We start from the raw sequence: 16,910 nt of genomic DNA, 5'->3' as shown, positions 1-16,910 counted from the left end.
AGATTCAGACTATATAACAGCACTGTTTTGAGAACAACTTTTATCACTTCCCAGTGGCAGAATTCCCAATTGACCTAAGGACCTCCCAGTAGGCCTCACATTTCAAAAGTTCCAAATCATCTCCCAATACTGCCACCCTCGAGACCAAGCTTCCAATACATGAATCTTTGAGAGACATATCCAAACCACAGCATATACAAATAAACGTATTTCAGTAATATGCACAAGAGATGATGGACTAAATGTTGGAGGCTAGAAAAAAGGTTGATATGTAATTTCCTTTCTGATGGCTTTGATTTTCTCTGTGAACTGGGATAGGGGAGAGAGTTTTCCTATTCAAAAGAATGCAGATGGTATGGAAATGTAATTTAGAAGAGTAGTGAAAGTTTAAAGTTCAACAGAGAATAAAAATAAAGGGGTCAGAGGCTGGAGTTGTGGCTCAGTGGTAAAGCTCTTGCCTAGCACCTGTGAGGCACTGGGTTTGATCCTCAGCACCACATAAAATAAATAAATAAATAAATAAATATATATATATATATATATATATTTTTTTTTTTTTTAAGATGCCTAGATTGGCTCCCTGCTTAAAAATAAATAAATAAATAAAAAGTAAAAGAGTCGGGAAAATGGAGGTACTGGGCTGGGGTTGGTTGTGGCTCAGTGGTAGAGCACTTGCCTAGCAGTGTGTGGGGGTTCAATTCTAAGCATCGCATATAAATAAAGAAAAAAAGGTCCATCAACAACTAAAAAATTTTTTTTAAAAAAAGAAGAAAAAGAAAATTGAAGCCCTAGTAAAATTCAAACACTCTTCACTTTTTAAATTTTAATCTATTAATTTTAAATTAATAGGTGTTGTATGATTACATTTTTTTTCCAAAGACTAGCTTTATATTACAGATAAAGCTAAAGTATTTTGTGTGTGTGTGTGTGTGTGTGTGTGTGTTGCTGAGGATCAAACCCAGGGCCTTGCACATGCTAAGCAAAATGCTACAAAACTGAGCCCTATCTCCAGCCCAAGGCTAAAGTACTTTTTACCCACCATTTTGAATCCTAGCTCTTTCTACCCTCTCTAAAGTCAAAATTTTCTTCTAGATATATTTATTTATTTATTTATTTATTTTTTAAAGATAGAGTGAGAGAGGGAGGGAGAGAGAATTTTTAATGTTTATTTTTTTTATTTCTCGGCGGACACAACATCTTTGTTTGTATGTGGTGCTGAGGATCGAACCCGGGCCGCACGCATGCCAGGCAAACGACTACCGCTTGAGCCACATCCCCAGCCCCAAAAAAATATTGCTTTTTTTTTCTTTTTAAGAAGAGAGAGAGAGAATTTTTTAATATTTAGTTTTTAGTTCTCGGCGGACACAACATCTTTGTTTGTATGTGGTGCTGAGGATCGAACCCGGGCCGCACGCATGCCAGGCGAGCGCGCTACCGCTTGAGCCACATCCCCAGCCCCGATATATTTTTTTAAATATTTATTTTTTGGTTGTAGTTGGACACAATACCTTTATTTTACTTATTTATTTTTATGTGGTGCTGAGGATTGAACTCAGGGCCTCGCCCGTGCTAGGCGAGTGCTCTACCGCTGAGCCACAACCCCAGCCCCTCTAAATATATTTTTTTTAATTTTCCTTTTTTTAAATATATTTTTAGTTGTTGATAGATCTTTTATTTGTTTGTTTGTTTATATGCAGTGCTGAGAATCGAACCCAGTGCCTCACACATGCTAGGCAAGTGCCCTACTGGTGAGGTGAGCCCAAGTCCCAGCCTTAACATTTTCATATATGTGTATATATATTTGTAGGAGTGGTGGGTTTTTGTTGTTGTTGTTTTTTGTTTTTTGTTTTTTTGCTGTGCTTGGAAGTGAACTCAAGGTCTTATGCATATACCACTGAGCTACCCCTACAACCTCCTCATTGCACTTTTTTTTTTTTTTGAGATGAGGTCTCACAGTGTTTCCCAGGCTGGCGGCTGGCCTCAAACTCTTGGACTCAAGTGATCCTCCCCCTTGGCCTCTCAAGTGGCTATAGCTACAGGTTATGCCACTATGCCCAGCTTCTGGCACTTTAAATGGAAATTATTTATTTACATGTCCATTTGTATAACTAGACTGCAGGTTTCTTTTGAAGACTGTTTTATTCAGTCTACAAAAACAATAAAGTCATATTAATACCCATTTAACTTACTTTATTTCTTAGGGGAAACATTTTAAAAAAAAAGAAATACCTTATGATTCACTTATATGTAAAATAGAACAGTAGTTGCCAGGGACTAGGAGGTGAGAGAAGTGAGGAGTTATTATTCAGTTTTACAAGATGAAAAAACTTTAGAAATCTATTGCACAACAAACATGAATATAGTTAACAGTACTGACTGTACACTTACAAATTATTAAGATGGTAAATTTTATTATGTGTTTTTGAAATGGGAGCATGAATCTACTATTCCTACAGCTGGTCTTTATTCCTTCCTCTTTCACATCTCCAAAGCTGACTATGATTCTGTTGTTTAAAAATAAATGTTTTCCTTGCAACATGGCCCTTACATGCAAGCCAACTACTTGTATGGACCTCAATCAAAGATACCGTTTTGATACTGGAGTGGGGAAAATGGCCATGTTAAGCTTGCTAAGAGAAGAGAGAATACGATGTTTAAAGATTTTTCAACAATCATTTTTCCCATATGAACATAATCTGAGTGTCCAAAATTTATTCTGTGTATCCTGAAGTCTTGGTACCAATTTTTACTATTCTCCTTCCTCACCATCTCTCTAGTGGTGTGATTGATCTTTGAGGCCCTGGCTACTTGGTTTTCTCTGTTCTCCAAGTGAGAACCTCTCAGGAGTCAAGTAGACAGCCTCAAGTGCTCATACCTGGGGGACTTGGAAATCCCTTGCTGAGTCCATCCCTCAGAGTCAGTGGAACCACTCACCAACATGGTGTGATTTTAGGGAGGATATGCCTGCCCCACTTTGGAGACTCACTGTTATTCATTTGCTCACATAGTCTTTATGCTGCAAATGTCTTCCTTCAACCCCCAACCAAATTTTATTCAATCTTCAGGACCCTCTCTTATTTACCTGAGTTAAATTATCATATATATTTTTTTCATTGTTCTTTACTTCTTATTTTATTATTTAACATTTCAAGTTTGAAAATCTTGATTCTCCCATTATCAACAATTGTAGATCGGGTGGAAGCATAGTTCCATGGTACAGTGCTTGCCTAGGATGTGTTGAGGCCCATTTTAAAATCCCCAGCATCACAGAAAAATAATGATTAATCATAATAATTGTGACTAAGATTTATTCATGCTTACTATAGGCCAGACATCATTAAAAAGGATTGTATACATATGTTAGATATATATTTACAACATTGAGAGTATTTTTGTCCACATTTTATATTTGAGGAAAGAAATGTGTGACCTTGCCCAAGGTCAAGCAGATAGTAAGGAGCAAGGCTGGAATTTTCTTTCATACAGTATGACCCCAGAGTTCTGACTTACGTTCAATGTGCTGGATTGAGAGAACCCTTAGTGTTTATCTAGTCAACTTCCTCTCCTGTACTGCCACTTTCTCTTCCCCTAAACTATGATCTAATCCCTTCTCCAGTTTCCTAGGTAATTATTCCAAGCTCATTTTGACCATAGAAAACTTGGTATTTTGCCTATTTCATCTTTAGACTTAAAAATCTCTCCTTTAAATTCATCTGAAATCTGTTCAGGGAGCAGTATAGTATAGTAACTCATGTGTAAAATGGAGAGTATAGCAGCTATCTCATGGGGTGGTTGCAGGAATTAATGATTAAAAGCATGTAACACAGTGCCTGGTGCCAGGAACTGTACAACACATGACAATAATTGGCTCTAAGCCTTCTTGTGCACAGATTTGTTCTCTGGATGCACAAAAACTGATCATGTCTATTATCTACAGTAGTCCTTCAATTTCTGAAGGTTGTGATTATGTTTCCTCTAAGCTGCTGCTACCTTCCCTTTCCTCCTCCTCCTCCTCCTCCTCCCCTATATCTCTATCTATAGTTCCTGCAGCTAAAGAAATAATATCTCATAGATAATATCAGATATTATTTCTATTTTTTAAATATTTTTTTTTTTTTTTAGTTTTCGGCAGACACAACCTCTTTGTTTGTATGTGGTGCTGAGGATTGAACCCGGGCCGCACGCATGCCAGGCAAGCGCGCTACAGCTTGAGCCACATTCCCAGCCCTAGATATTATTTCTAGACCTCTTGCTATCATATCCTTTCTCCCTTCTGCTAAGACTTAGGTGAAGAAGTCAGAAAATCAATGAACAGTTACATTGGGTTTGTACTCTACATGTCTTTTTATTATTATCGTTGTTCTTTTTGTGTAGTGCTGGGAATCAAACTCAGGGCTTCATGCATGCCAGGCAAGCATACTACAGCCCTGAAACTCACATCTGTGGCATTTAGGCAGCCATATTTTATTTAGTTAACTCCACTGAGTTCACATCTACCTATAACACCATTTCTTTGCCATTTGAAATTGTAAAAGCACATTTTTTCACATCCTGTGTTTGTGCAGTTAGGTTCATGAATTAAGATGGATAATTTAACATTTTTCCTGTTTTATTTCATTTCATAGGATTCAGCCTATTCTGTTCTAACATCCTTTGGGATTTATATTTTCCTTACCATTTATGCTTGGACTCTGAGGACAAGATCATTGCAAAGTAAGAAAATTCCTGTAAGGTGCTAAGCACAAATACCTGGCATACAGCAAGCTCTTGATAAACACAAACAATTGTAGGGTGGTTGTTATCCCAATACTCAACACAGTGTCTGGCTCACAGTAGAACCCTAATAATATTCATTGATTAATGAATAAATGATTGGCTCAAAGATTGATGGAACTAATAAATATTCCCTGTCTTGACTCTCAGGCCAAGTAAATTATTATCTTTCTTTTACAAATAGGGAAACTGAGGCTCATAGATGTTAAATAACTTGCCCATGGTCACTCAACTGAAAAGTGGAACCAGAACTAGAACTCAAATCTGCTTGATTCCGAAGCATACATGGCGGACCCTTCCCTATGATGCGTCCTCACATCTATATTCAGACCGAAAGAACGTGCTAGGAAGCCAGAATGAAGTCCGAGAGACTTCCCAAGGTTGTGTGTCCCAAGCCCTAGAGAACTTGATTCTCTTGTAACCCTGGGACCCAGGGATGTGGAAGGGCCCCAAGAGATGGGGAACAGAGCACCGGAAGCCTCCCTCCTCCCTCCCCTCTGGGCCTCTCGTATTCCCTGCCTAAACTCTGCTCTGCTATTTCTCCTAAGCAACTAACAGCATTGTGTGTCCCCAAGGAGACACTTTTAAGGCCAGGGAACCAAGACCCAGGGAAATGATTCAACTGCTTGCCAGAACCAGGGTCAGCGGAGTCAGGGGCCCAGAAGAGTAGGTACAAAGAATTAGAAGACCCGTGGGAAATCTGTGGTTGCCTCTCTGCCACCCTCTATCTGGGTATCAGCTTCCTCTTTGTAAGAATGGTGGGAAGTAATAGTCCTCATTTTACCTTATAATGGTTTGTGTTATAATGATGACAACAGCTAGGGTTTACTGAGTAACATCTCTGCCAGTTACCATGCTGAGTACCTTTCATAGTCTTAGCACTATGAAATAGATATATTATTTACTCCCATTTTAATTTTTCATTCTTCCTTCCTTTCATCTTTGTCCTTTTTTTTTTTTTTTTTTTTTTGGTACCAGGGATTGAACTCAGGGGCACTCAACCACTGAGCCACATCATCAGCCCTATTTTGTATTTTATTTAGAGACAGGGTCTCACTGAGCTGCTTAGCACCTCGCTTTTGCTGAGGCTGGCTTTGAACTCTCTATATTCCTGCCTCAGCCTCCCAAGCAGCTGGGATTATAGGCATGGGCCACAGCGCCAGGCTCCTTTTTAATAAATGTGGAAGCCAAAGTTCATAGAATTGTTACTTGCCCAAGATCTCTAACCCTAAGTGTCAGAACTGAGGTTTGAAACTGTGTAGCCTTTTGAGCCCTTTAGAACTGAGAAATGGAGGATGGGAGAGTATGATAGAAGTCCTGTACTCTCCGGGCAAAACTATATTGCACAGTCTATGGCTTCTTATGATTGGGGCTGAAAGTGGGAACCTACAGAGAGCATTTCTAATGAGGCAGTTGTGCAAATCCAAAGGTGGGAAGGGCTCTTCTCACCCACATGATCAGATTGAAACCCTAGGTCTAGATGAGAGGAGGGAGGGTACACAGTCTGACTAGCTCCTTTGTAAGAGACTGTTCCAGAGCAGATTGTGGTGGGAGAGGAAGATCCTAGGTTGTCCAGCCAGAGCCACTATAGCCCATTCAAAGCCAAGGCCTTCTGCAAGAAGAGTACTGTAACTCATGATGTTCTGCTGGGGTTAAGGCAGGAAGAAGCTCCAGTTTTCTCAGAACTTTCCAAGAAACCAAGGACGCACAGCCCAGGAAATAAGTACTTATGGCCTCCAATGGCACCTGTGACCCCTTAATTCCCTGTATCTCTGCCCTTGGGTTTCCAGCCACCCAGCTTCTACACTGTTCTCCTTATATCCACAGCTGTCTGTTTGGCATCCCCAGCACCTCCCTTCCAGGCTCGTTCTCCTCTCTCACACACCAGGACTGTCTGCCATGGCAGCTCCTTTGTTTACTTCCAGAGCTCACAGGCTCACCACTAGCCAAACACAACGAGGCCTGGCCAGGGAGATCTTGGCTCTAGGATCAATCTGGCCCCTCTGGGACAGGTAATGGCCTCCAAACCAAGAAGGCAGCTCAAAGGTAGGTTGCTCCCTGTGCTGGGTTCTTGCTTCAGAGTCTGACAACCCAAGTTTCAGGCCTAGAGGGAACTTGTACCTGAAAAGGTACAAGTTCTGCCCATAGCTGGGCAGGAATCCCTACTGTTGAGACAGCTTTGGCTAAGGGCTCTCAGAATTAAAGACCTAGCTAGAGAGAGATGGGGAAAATTTTGAGGCCTCCTGGGTGGGAACCAGAGGCTTGGATTTCTGCTCCTCTTTGAGTCTCTCATCAGCCTGGTAAAACCTGGCTCTGAACCCTCAGTTGGAGGATCCAGGTGCCTAAATTTCCTCACCAGGAGGTTGTGTTCCTCTTCCAAAAGCTCAGGTCTCATACACCCCAAAGATTCTCTCTCTCTCTCTCTCTCTCTCTCTCTTTTTGCACCAAGATTGAATTCAGGGTGCTTAACCACTGAGCCACATTCCCAGCCCCTTTTTAAATCTTTTATTCTGAGACAAGTTCTCATCAAGTTACTTAGAGCCTCATCAAGTTGCTGAGGCTGGCCTTGAACTTATAATCCTTTTGCCTCATCCTCCTGAGTCACTGGGATTACAAGTGTGTGCTATATAGTGCTCTCTCCTCCCTGAAGATTCTAACTGAAAAGGGAAAGTGAGTATTTACTATAGACTAAGCCCTAAGTAGAAACATAGCCTGGCATTTTTTCTGTCTGAGATCAGTGGGAAGATGATTTACCTAATGTATAATTATGTATTTATATAATGTATAATGTAAAGTGAGGGGCTCTAATTCTGACTCTGGTAGGTGATGGGTAAGCAATAAGGAATACTGTGGGTGCTAAGCTGGAGGGCAGCAGGGTCACAGACAAGGTCATATGAAGAACAATGGTCATGGCAAAATAAGAGGCTCCCATTGGGAAGGGGAGACTCCTGGCAGTCCAAACTCCCCAATGCAGAAGTAGAGGGCCCTTTAAATGTTGCCCATTTAATTCTGTGAGGATGGGAGAAAATGGGGGCAGGGCAGATGCTGGTGAATGATCAGAGATGATTTTAAGGCCTCCTGGATGAGAACCAGAGACTTAGACTGCTCCTGGTCTCCATTTCATTTAAAGGAAATTAAACCCCCAGTATCTTTCTCATTTAGGGATCCCTTTTAACACACACACACAAAAAAAAACTTGACTAAGGAATGTAAAAATCTAACTTTGTTGCCAGGCCCCAATGGAGCAGATGGACCCCGGGGGCCAATGGGCCTTTGGAAAGAACAGGAATGAGGTTAGAGGTGAACACTGGTCCTGCCCAGTTCTTACTCTCTGCCCCATTCTGCTTCAGTTTCCAAGCGTTGGGGGTGGGGCCTGGGAAACAGAGTTCAGGCATGAAGCAACCCACCCTCCTTCTCTGAGTCAGGAATTCCTTGAGGGGTTATGGGTCCCCTGGAGTAAACAAGAAATTTGCTACAGTTTTAGGCACAGTTTGGCTTTTTTTTCTCATCAATGTACATTTTAATCAAACAGTCTAACAGCCTCATACTCCTTACCCTTGCCCAAGTCCTCTCCCCGCTCTCCCACACCAGCCCAATAAGCATCTCATCTGCCCTAAAGATTGAAAGTCACCAGGCACAAAGGTGATTCAAAGAGGAGGTGACACCTGTGTCTCTCCCACCAGATGCTCAGGACAGCACCAGACCCCCTTGGAGAGTTCAGAGGCCAAGGAGGCCTAAATTAGGAGAGATTACAGGTTGAGTCTCATTGGAAAACACTGTCTCCTGGGTCTCAGTCCCATGCAGAGTCTGTCCCCTTGGACTGTCCTTGTCAGTCAGAGTAACAGAAGAGCAGAAATCCTCAGATGGGGGACTTGTGAATAGAAGGGGAGCCCAAGTCACACTCAAGAGTGAACAAGGCTGCTGGAATGCCCTTTGGTGCGGTTGTGTAGATGCTCTGACTGCAGCTTCCTGACCCCTCTGTGATTCCAGGAGTGAGGGGAGGGGCTCTCAGGATATGCCAACCTGGAAGACAGAGGGCCAGTGCTGCTACCTGCAGCCACAAGACTCCACAACCATGTCCTCATACTGCTTATACACCACGTTGTTGGCAGAGTCAATGAAGAGGATGCTAATGGGACTCAGCCGCGTGGGCACACAACAGGTGGGTGGTGTGGACTCGGGGTCCATGGAGTTCATCAGAGTCTGGATGACTGCGTGGTTCGTGGGCTCCAGGTGGGAGCGCAAGGGGAATTCGCATAGCCCCTCGCAGTGGAAAGCCTCGTACTCAAGAGGCGCAATGATCCAGTCATCCCAGCCCATGTCCTTGAAGTTGACATGCAGGGCCTTCCGACTGCAGCGGGCCTTGAGGTTCTTGCTGGGTCGCTTGCCCTGGCGAGTGGCCAGCGGAGCCCGCCGTTTCCGCCGCTGGCTGAACAGGTACTCATACACGGTCTTATCATCTTGGCCCGAGCGGGCCTTAATCTCATTAAAGAACAGGTCCCGTTTCTTGGTTCGGCCAAACACCAGGAACAGAGCCTTCTCGTGGACCTGCCGGGCAGCCCGGTCAAAGCCCAGACCGCGGAGGTCCACAGCCCGGCCCCGTTCCCAGGCCTCCAGCTCCAGACACAGCTGGGCCGAGTTCTTAAAGTTTCGGAAGAGCTTCCAGATGTCGAACACCTCCCAGCCAGATCCATCCAGGCCTGGCACCGAGCGCACATCCAGCAAGGCTGCCGGCTGCCGGCCGTTGGGGCAGCTGGACAGCTTCAGCTGGGCAGCCCGCCCGGCACCAGGGGCCACTGGCTTGGCCATGTCCGAGGGCTTCTTCCGCAAGATCCGCAGCTCGGCCCCCAGCAGCCCATCCTTCTCCAGGGCACTAATGTCGAACATGTACCTCTGCTTCCTGACCACAGGACCTCGGTCATCTAGAGAGAATAGCCAGAAGTCAAGTCCTGCAACCTCACCAAGGGAGCCAGTCACCTCTAGGCCCCAAGGGAGGCCCAAGCTCTTTCCCCTCAGGAGAATTTTCTTTAACCTCTTCCCCACTGTGTCAGAGGCCAACATCAAACCACTGAGAGCCTTTTTAAAATGAGGGAGCTTCCTGCACAGTGGACCAAATCAGGGTGTTTATCTGTGAATGTGGAAATGGATGATTTGGGTAACTGTTTGTGTCAATGATTTATGTATAACAGTCATAAGCCTTACAACTTCCTTCTACTTATCTCTCCTGCCTCGTGATCTAACATGATATCCTATGTCTGAGATAGTGGGGTATACATTAAAATTACCCATTTTTTGAAAAACGTGAAGTTCAGGGAAGTTATGTGGCTTGCTCAAGGTCCCTTGCTAGGAAAAAACAGAATTAGAACTCTAGAATTTTTATATCTCATACTGAGATGCTCCCACTATACCTTAAAGATCATAGTGTTCTCATTTTTACAGATGAGGCACAGAGATGATGAGTGACTTGACGTAGGTCACAGCAAGTTGATGAAAAAGCTGATCTACAACCCAAATTCCTGGCTCCCCAGTCTAATAATTTTGTTGTGTATTTGTCTTCCCCTGCTGGGTGGATGAGGGCGTAACAGTGTGTGTGTGGTGTGTGTGTGTGTGTGTGTGTGTGTGTGTGAGAGAGAGAGAGAGAGAGAGATGGGGTTCATTTGTAAGTATGCAAGGTAATATATATGTGAGTTACAAAGATATGTATGAATATTTTGCATGAATTTCTGTGTGTGTGTGTGTGGGGGGGTGTTTGGGCATTGAATCCAGAACCCTCTACCACAGGGCTACATCTCAGCCCTTTTTACTTTTTATTTTGAGGCAGGGTCTTGCTAAGTTGCCCAGGCTGGCCTTGAACTTGCAATCCTCCTGCCTTGGGGCCTGCTGGAATTACAGACATGTGCCACCATGCCCACTTGGCCTCATGAATATTTGAAGGGCTTGTATGTGAATGTAGGTGTATGATTCCACGTATATACATAAAGTGTGTATACATGTGCACATGTGTGATTCAACGTGTGTAAAATATAAGGCTGTGTGTGTGAGAAGCTCAGCAGTGTCTCTGTGTCAGCATGGCCTCCTTCCTAAATACCAATTTGCCATTGGGGAACATTCATATATTGCTCTAGAAGGTAACTAATTAGGCCTTTAAACTCCCCATCTCCCCCTCCCCAAGCTCCCTTAGTGCTGGGGGGGGCCACAAGGACTTATTTTATGAGCCCCCAAGGGGTCACAGCTTTCCCTGGCTGGGCAGGCAGCCAGCCCACCTCCCCCACCTCAGCCAGACCTGCTGCCTCTGTGCCTCCCCCCTCCTGCCCCCTGTCATTCCCCTACAGGCCAGCTCTAATGAGGAGTCTCTCCTACTCTCTGACCCCTCCCCCACCCTGCCAGCCAAAGTCCTAAGACTCAGAACCCGAGCATAGGAGCTGTAAGCAACCTTAGCAACGGGCAGTCCACCTCCCTCTTCACACTATGGAGAAACTGAGGCCCTGAAAGGGGAAGAGTCTTGTTGAGTTCACACAGCAAGTTGAGAGAAAAAGCTGAGATGGTAATACTAGATTGGCAGAGGGAAACACAGGAGAACAGATATTCTCCTGCGTTAATAATAAAAATATGTTTACAGGACACAAAATTTTCACATTTGAAGGACTTTCATAAATCACCCAGTCAGACTCCCATCTAGATGGACAGATGGGGAAACTGAGGCCCCAAGGGGCGAAGGGGCTGTCCCAGGGTCACATTATGAGTTAAACCCTAGGTCTGATGCCTCCTTCCATGACTCCAAGATGCCCCCTTTCCTTTCTTCACCTGTCTGCCTCCCCTGCCCCGTGTCCTGATGACCAAGTTGCAGAACTATGGGGACCTTTCTAAAGTTTCATCCCTCTGTCTGCTGAGAAAACCCTGGAGCTTGGAAAGTTTGGCCAACCCATAAAGTTACAGAGCGTGGCTTGATAATCAAGTCTTGGATAATCAAGTCTCCAACTCTGCCACCAAATGGCAGGTCTTATCTCCTCTCCAGGATTTAGTGTCCCCTCCCCCCTGCACCTTGCAGGAACTGGACTTAGTGATCCCTGGGTACCCTATACTGCTGACATGCCAGCAGCCTGGATCTGGTATATGTAAGGTAATTCCCTGTCACCCACCCACGCAGGACCAGATGCACACACATTCCCCCACCTGTTAAGCATCAGGGCTCAAGGAGTCCCTCTGTGCATGCAGATGCTCCTCCCGCCACCCCGCCCCCTCACCTTGCCCTTTGTCAATAAAGCTGGTGATGGTGTTGGCCAGGCCAGCCTCCAACTTCACGCTGCTGTTGCCTCCCTTTCTGTCAGCATCGGACAGCGTCCTGTACAGCGAGAGCATGTACTCGTGGGGTGTGATGGGGGGTGGGCGGAACGGCTCCTTGGGCTCTCGAGGGGGCCCAGACTCCCTGGCCTTCTTCAGCAGAAAGGAGCTGGGGACAGATCCTGCTTTGGGGGGTGCCTTGCCCCCGGGAAGCTGTCCTTTTGGGGTTACAGTCCGGGCTGCAGGCTGCCTGGTCTGGGGAGGGGGTCCTGGCTTGGGTTCAGAACCACCAGATCTGGGGGGCAGCTTTTTGGGCTCATCCTTCTTGGCCTGTGTCTGCCCAGGGTCTGCCTTTGCCCTAGTGTTGGTGGCCCCCCCACCATAGCTGTGACCCCCTGGCCTAAAGATGTTCCGGGCCAGGGGGGGCCTCTCCTTGGCCTCTGCTTTGGCCAATCCTGGCCTGGCCCCCGTGGGTCTCTGGCCCAAGTCAGGGGCACCCAACACAGTGCAGATGAATTCCAGGTCCAGCCAAGCCAGGTGCCAAAGCAAGAAAGTGAGGAGTTTGGGGAGTCTCATCCTCTGGCCAGCAGCTGGATGACACCAAAGAGAACAGCGGCAGCAGCGAAGGTGCCTCTGGCTTGGCAAGAAAAACCATGAAAGGAGTGGATCTTCAGGAGCAGCGGCGGCAGCAGTAGCAGCAGCGGGAAGGGCTTTCTCCTCAGTCTGAGACTCTTGAAGTCCGCCGGGCGTGTGTCTGTATCCAGTCCCATAGTGGAAATGCTCCCGTATCCAGACGTGCACCGTCTCCAGTCAGCAGCTGAAAATAACTCGTTCTTGAAAGGAGAAAGCCGACCGCCCCCTTTCTCCTGCACAACTGACTGAGGGCTTGAAGGAGGCTTGTATAAGGCTGAGGGATTTTTCCAAGAAGGAAGAATGGCGTAATGCTGCCTGTGTGCTCCAGTTTTTTTTCCTCCTAGTTTTGAATCCTTTCCAGTGAAAATACTTACACACACACACACACACACACACACACAGGCCTGCAGGTGCTCAGAAAAATCTTTTACAAACCTGAACTCAGGAATTGGAAACGGAATTCCAACCCAAACCAATTTAATTACTCTCTGATGTCATGCTGTCTAAATTCATTTAAGTGCGATATATTTATGTGAAAAAAATCACCGCTGCCCTTTTGAGGCCATGGCTCACGGGGGCTCTTGGCACAGAGCCCCGTAGCAGGACTCAGGGCTTAGGGGGCCTCTCAGTCCCCAGAGCAGACTCAGGGGTCTTCACCTCCACCTCCTGGAGAAGCCCACCCTGCCAACCCAAGGAGAGATGCTGAAGAGTGAGCCCTGAGATCCAAAGCCCCAGAAGCATGGGGAGTGTGGGTTTTCAGTGAAATCCTTGGAGTGTTTTAAAAGCAATTTCGACCCCTGCATCTAGCCTGGGATCCGATTTGGGGGAGGGGGACACGTGTGTGTGTGTGTGTGTGTGTGTGTGTTGCAGAACAGATGGCAGCATTTACCCACAGTTTCTTTTATTTTAGTAAACTTGTGGTGACCCAGAGGCAGAAAAAAATATCAGTGCCCACTACACCCCTCCTTCCCCACAAATGCCATTAGCTGAACTCAGATGATTTCTTCAGGCTTGGGGGACACTGCCACCCTGAAGCCCCTGCTTGTCTAGAGGCAGGTACTGGGTGTACCCTGCCACTACCCCAGCAAAGACGTCCTCGGAGTTTTCTTAGAACAGATTGGCTGAGTTAGGAGGTAGTGGCCCCAGCCTGGGGCAGCAGCGGCCCCTGCAGGAGGCTGGAAAAACGATTTCCCACAGGAAACTGGTAGTTGGGGAAGTCTGAATTCCAGTTAGACTCAAGGGTTTCTCAAAGTGCCTCAGTGAAGTACTGAGCCCCCTTTCTTGGGATGTCCTATAGAGCCCTTGGACAACTTACCACAGGGTCACCTGGGGAAGCTGCTTCTTTCACCTGAAATAATGTTTTATCACTTCCACAACTGAAGGAAGTCCTCCTTATCCTGAGAAGTTAAGGGACACTCACCTCCTCCTAGAAGCCTTCCTGGATTCCCAGTCAGTACCAATGACTCCCTCTAAGACAATAATTGTCACACTGTGACAAAGATGACTGGCAGCAGGAAAATCAGCAGTCAGATAGGCTTCCTTCTTGGATTTTTTTGTTTATTTTCCTTGCAGTGCTGAGGATTGAACCCAGGGCTTCAAGCAAGCATGCTAGGCAAGTGCCCTACCACTGAGCCACAACCGCAACCCCATAGGTTCTTACTTGACATGGCCTGACACAGTAGAAAGTCAGTGAGTGTCTGATGAATGAAACAACATGAAACTCACTCTGGGGGCTGGAGCTCCGTGGTAGAGTGCATGCTTAGCATGTGTGAAGCCCTGGGTTCCATTATCTGCAAACAAATAACAAAATAAAACAACCCCCGTGGCTGGGTGACCAAGTGACCCTCAAGTCCTTTCATGGTGCTGCTCCCAAGGTCACAAGCCATACAAGCCCAGCTGTATGGCTTTGCTACTTAAGCTTCACCTGGTACACCTAGGTCAGAAATGGAAGTATAGCTCCAGCTCCCAATCTCAAAAGACCAATGCAGCACCAGATTCTCTTTGGGGGGCTTTAAGGAAGGGCTGAATTTGTTTTTATCCCCTCAGTTGTCCAGGTTCATCACACTTGGCTTTCCTTTTGACTTGTCCCCCTTAACTAGTCTTCTAGGACATTCCTCCCTTCATTCCATCTTACTGTCTCCAACGCTGTTCTCCTTACCTCTTGACCTGCTATAATTCCCTTATAACTGGCTTCTAGGCCTCCAGGATCTCTCTGTTCCAACCCTCCCTCTACCTAAAACCCACCCATTAAACAAATGCCAACTCATGTGCCATCTGCTCCACAAAGCCTTCCCTCATCCCCCAAAACACACACCCCTCCTGAACTGCCCTCACGCATTTCCTGTGCTGCCACCCACTCTGGTAGCTCAAAGTCTATCCAGTCTCTACCTCTGTCCCATCTCCAAAGCAATTCATTTTTTCTACTCTGTATACTTTTTTTCATATTTTTATTACCACTTAATTATTTATACCTATTGTAAATTGTCTACGTACATATCTGTCTTCCCCCATTACATTATAACTAGACTGTACCATATTTGTCTTTTAGTTATTCACAGTGCTTGGCATAGGGCCCAGCACATAGATTTTTTTTTCAGTATTGGAAATTGAACCCAGGGATGCTTTACCACTGAGCAACACCCCAGTCTTTTTTATCTTTTGAGATAGGGTCTCGCTAAGTTGTTGAGACCTGCCTGGAACTTTCAATCCTTCTGCCTCGGCTTTCTGAGTCACTAGGATTACAGGCGTGCCCAGCCAAAAGCTATCATTTTCAATATATCATGTCTTCCCTGCAGAACTTTGAGTTCCTTAAAGGGAGGGATTTTTGTCTTGCCACTTTGGAGTTCTGTGAGCTCCATTGAGTGCACAGATGAAGGGAAGAATCAGTCAAATAACCCAGACATCCCTATACATGGTTTGTTAAAGAGTAAGGGCTCTGGCCCAGCATGGTGGCACATGCCTATAATTCCAGTGACGTGGGAGACTGAAGCAGAAGGATTATGAGTTCAAGGCCATTCAGGGAAATTTATCAAGACCCTGTCCCCAAATAAAAACTAAATACAGCTGGGGATGTAGCTCAGTGATAAAGCATCCTAAGTTCAATCCCCAGTACTGGGGCAGAGGGTGGAAGCAGTAGTTCTGAGACAGACCTGGTTTTGAAACCTGGTTCCGCTATTTACATGTTGTGAGATTTTGGGAATCCTCCCAATCTCTCTGAAACTCTGGACAAAGATAATAATAGTACTTATCTCACATAGGGTTTTTGTGGGGAATCAATTAAATTAATCACAAAGTGTGATTAGCCTAGAACATGGCAAATATTAGTAATAGTTACTATTTTGTGAGCACTTTTTCTAGTCAACTAGGCATGGGCTTTGTTTTCCATCACATTTGGGGGGAGAAGCGGTACTGAGGATTTAACCCAGTGGTGTTTTTAACACTGAGTCATATCTCCATCCTTTTTTATTTTATTTATTTTTGTTCTATTTTTTTAAAAAATTTAGTTGATAGACCTTTATTTTATTTATTTATTTATATGTGGTGCTGAGAATTGAACCCAATGCCTCACACATGCTAGGCAAAGCACTCTACCACTAAGCCACAACCCAGACCCCTTTTTATTTTTTATTTTGAGACAAGGTTTCCCCAAATTGCTTAGGTCCTTGCTAAGTTGCTGGGGCTGGCCTTGAACTTGTGATCCTCCTGTCTCAACCTCCCGAGCCTCTGGGATTATAGGCATGTACCATCACACCTGATTCCATCTCATTTATTACCTTATCTTCACAACAACCCTATGATGAAGGTGCTCTTAGTACCCATGTTTTACAGAAAAATAATATGAAATTCAGAAAAGTTAAATTACTTTCTGAAGGCTAATTTCTGCTTCAACACATTTTATGCTAAGAATCCTACTCGGGTTTCTAGGAATATAAGATGTGATAGGATGGTAGGGGATCTTAGTTAGGGTCTTCTTGACTTTCAGCCAAAGTTTCACCCAATGGGCTGGGACTTTGGGAACATGGAGGAGTCTCAGGCCAGCGGCTAACGTCTGAGGAGTGGGAACTCCCAGGAATGGAGTAGGAGTAGCAAAGCAACTCTGAGCTTGTATGGAAGGCCCTCTCTGAGGAGAAGCCCAGGGTTCCTGCCTGGCATTCACTATAAAGGTGACTAATCACTTTGGTCCCCTCTGGTAATTGCAACCAGATGCTGCCATTGGCAGTACT

The 16,910-nt window shown here is 45.4% G+C and overlaps 1 protein-coding gene across 1 annotated transcript; it reads right to left on the bottom strand.

Moving 5' to 3' along the window:
- Positions 1-8,251: 8,251 nt before the first annotated feature.
- On the bottom strand, positions 8,252-12,968 carry Gdf5 (growth differentiation factor 5). Its single transcript, XM_015504875.2, has 2 exons — positions 12,018-12,968; positions 8,252-9,695 (listed from the first exon to the last, which is right to left on the bottom strand). The coding sequence occupies exons 1-2, from the start codon at positions 12,628-12,630 to the stop codon at positions 8,821-8,823; spliced, it is 1,488 nt and encodes a 495-aa protein (XP_015360361.1). The 5' UTR covers positions 12,631-12,968; the 3' UTR covers positions 8,252-8,820.
- Between the last annotated feature and the right edge of the window lie 3,942 nt (positions 12,969-16,910).

This window comes from Marmota marmota, unplaced genomic scaffold (assembly GCF_001458135.2).
Source record: "Marmota marmota marmota unplaced genomic scaffold, marMar, whole genome shotgun sequence".
In the NCBI taxonomy this organism is placed as follows: Eukaryota; Metazoa; Chordata; class Mammalia; order Rodentia; family Sciuridae; genus Marmota; species Marmota marmota.
Note: the sequence above shows the minus strand (reverse complement) of the source record. Positions and strands in the feature narration are given on the sequence as shown.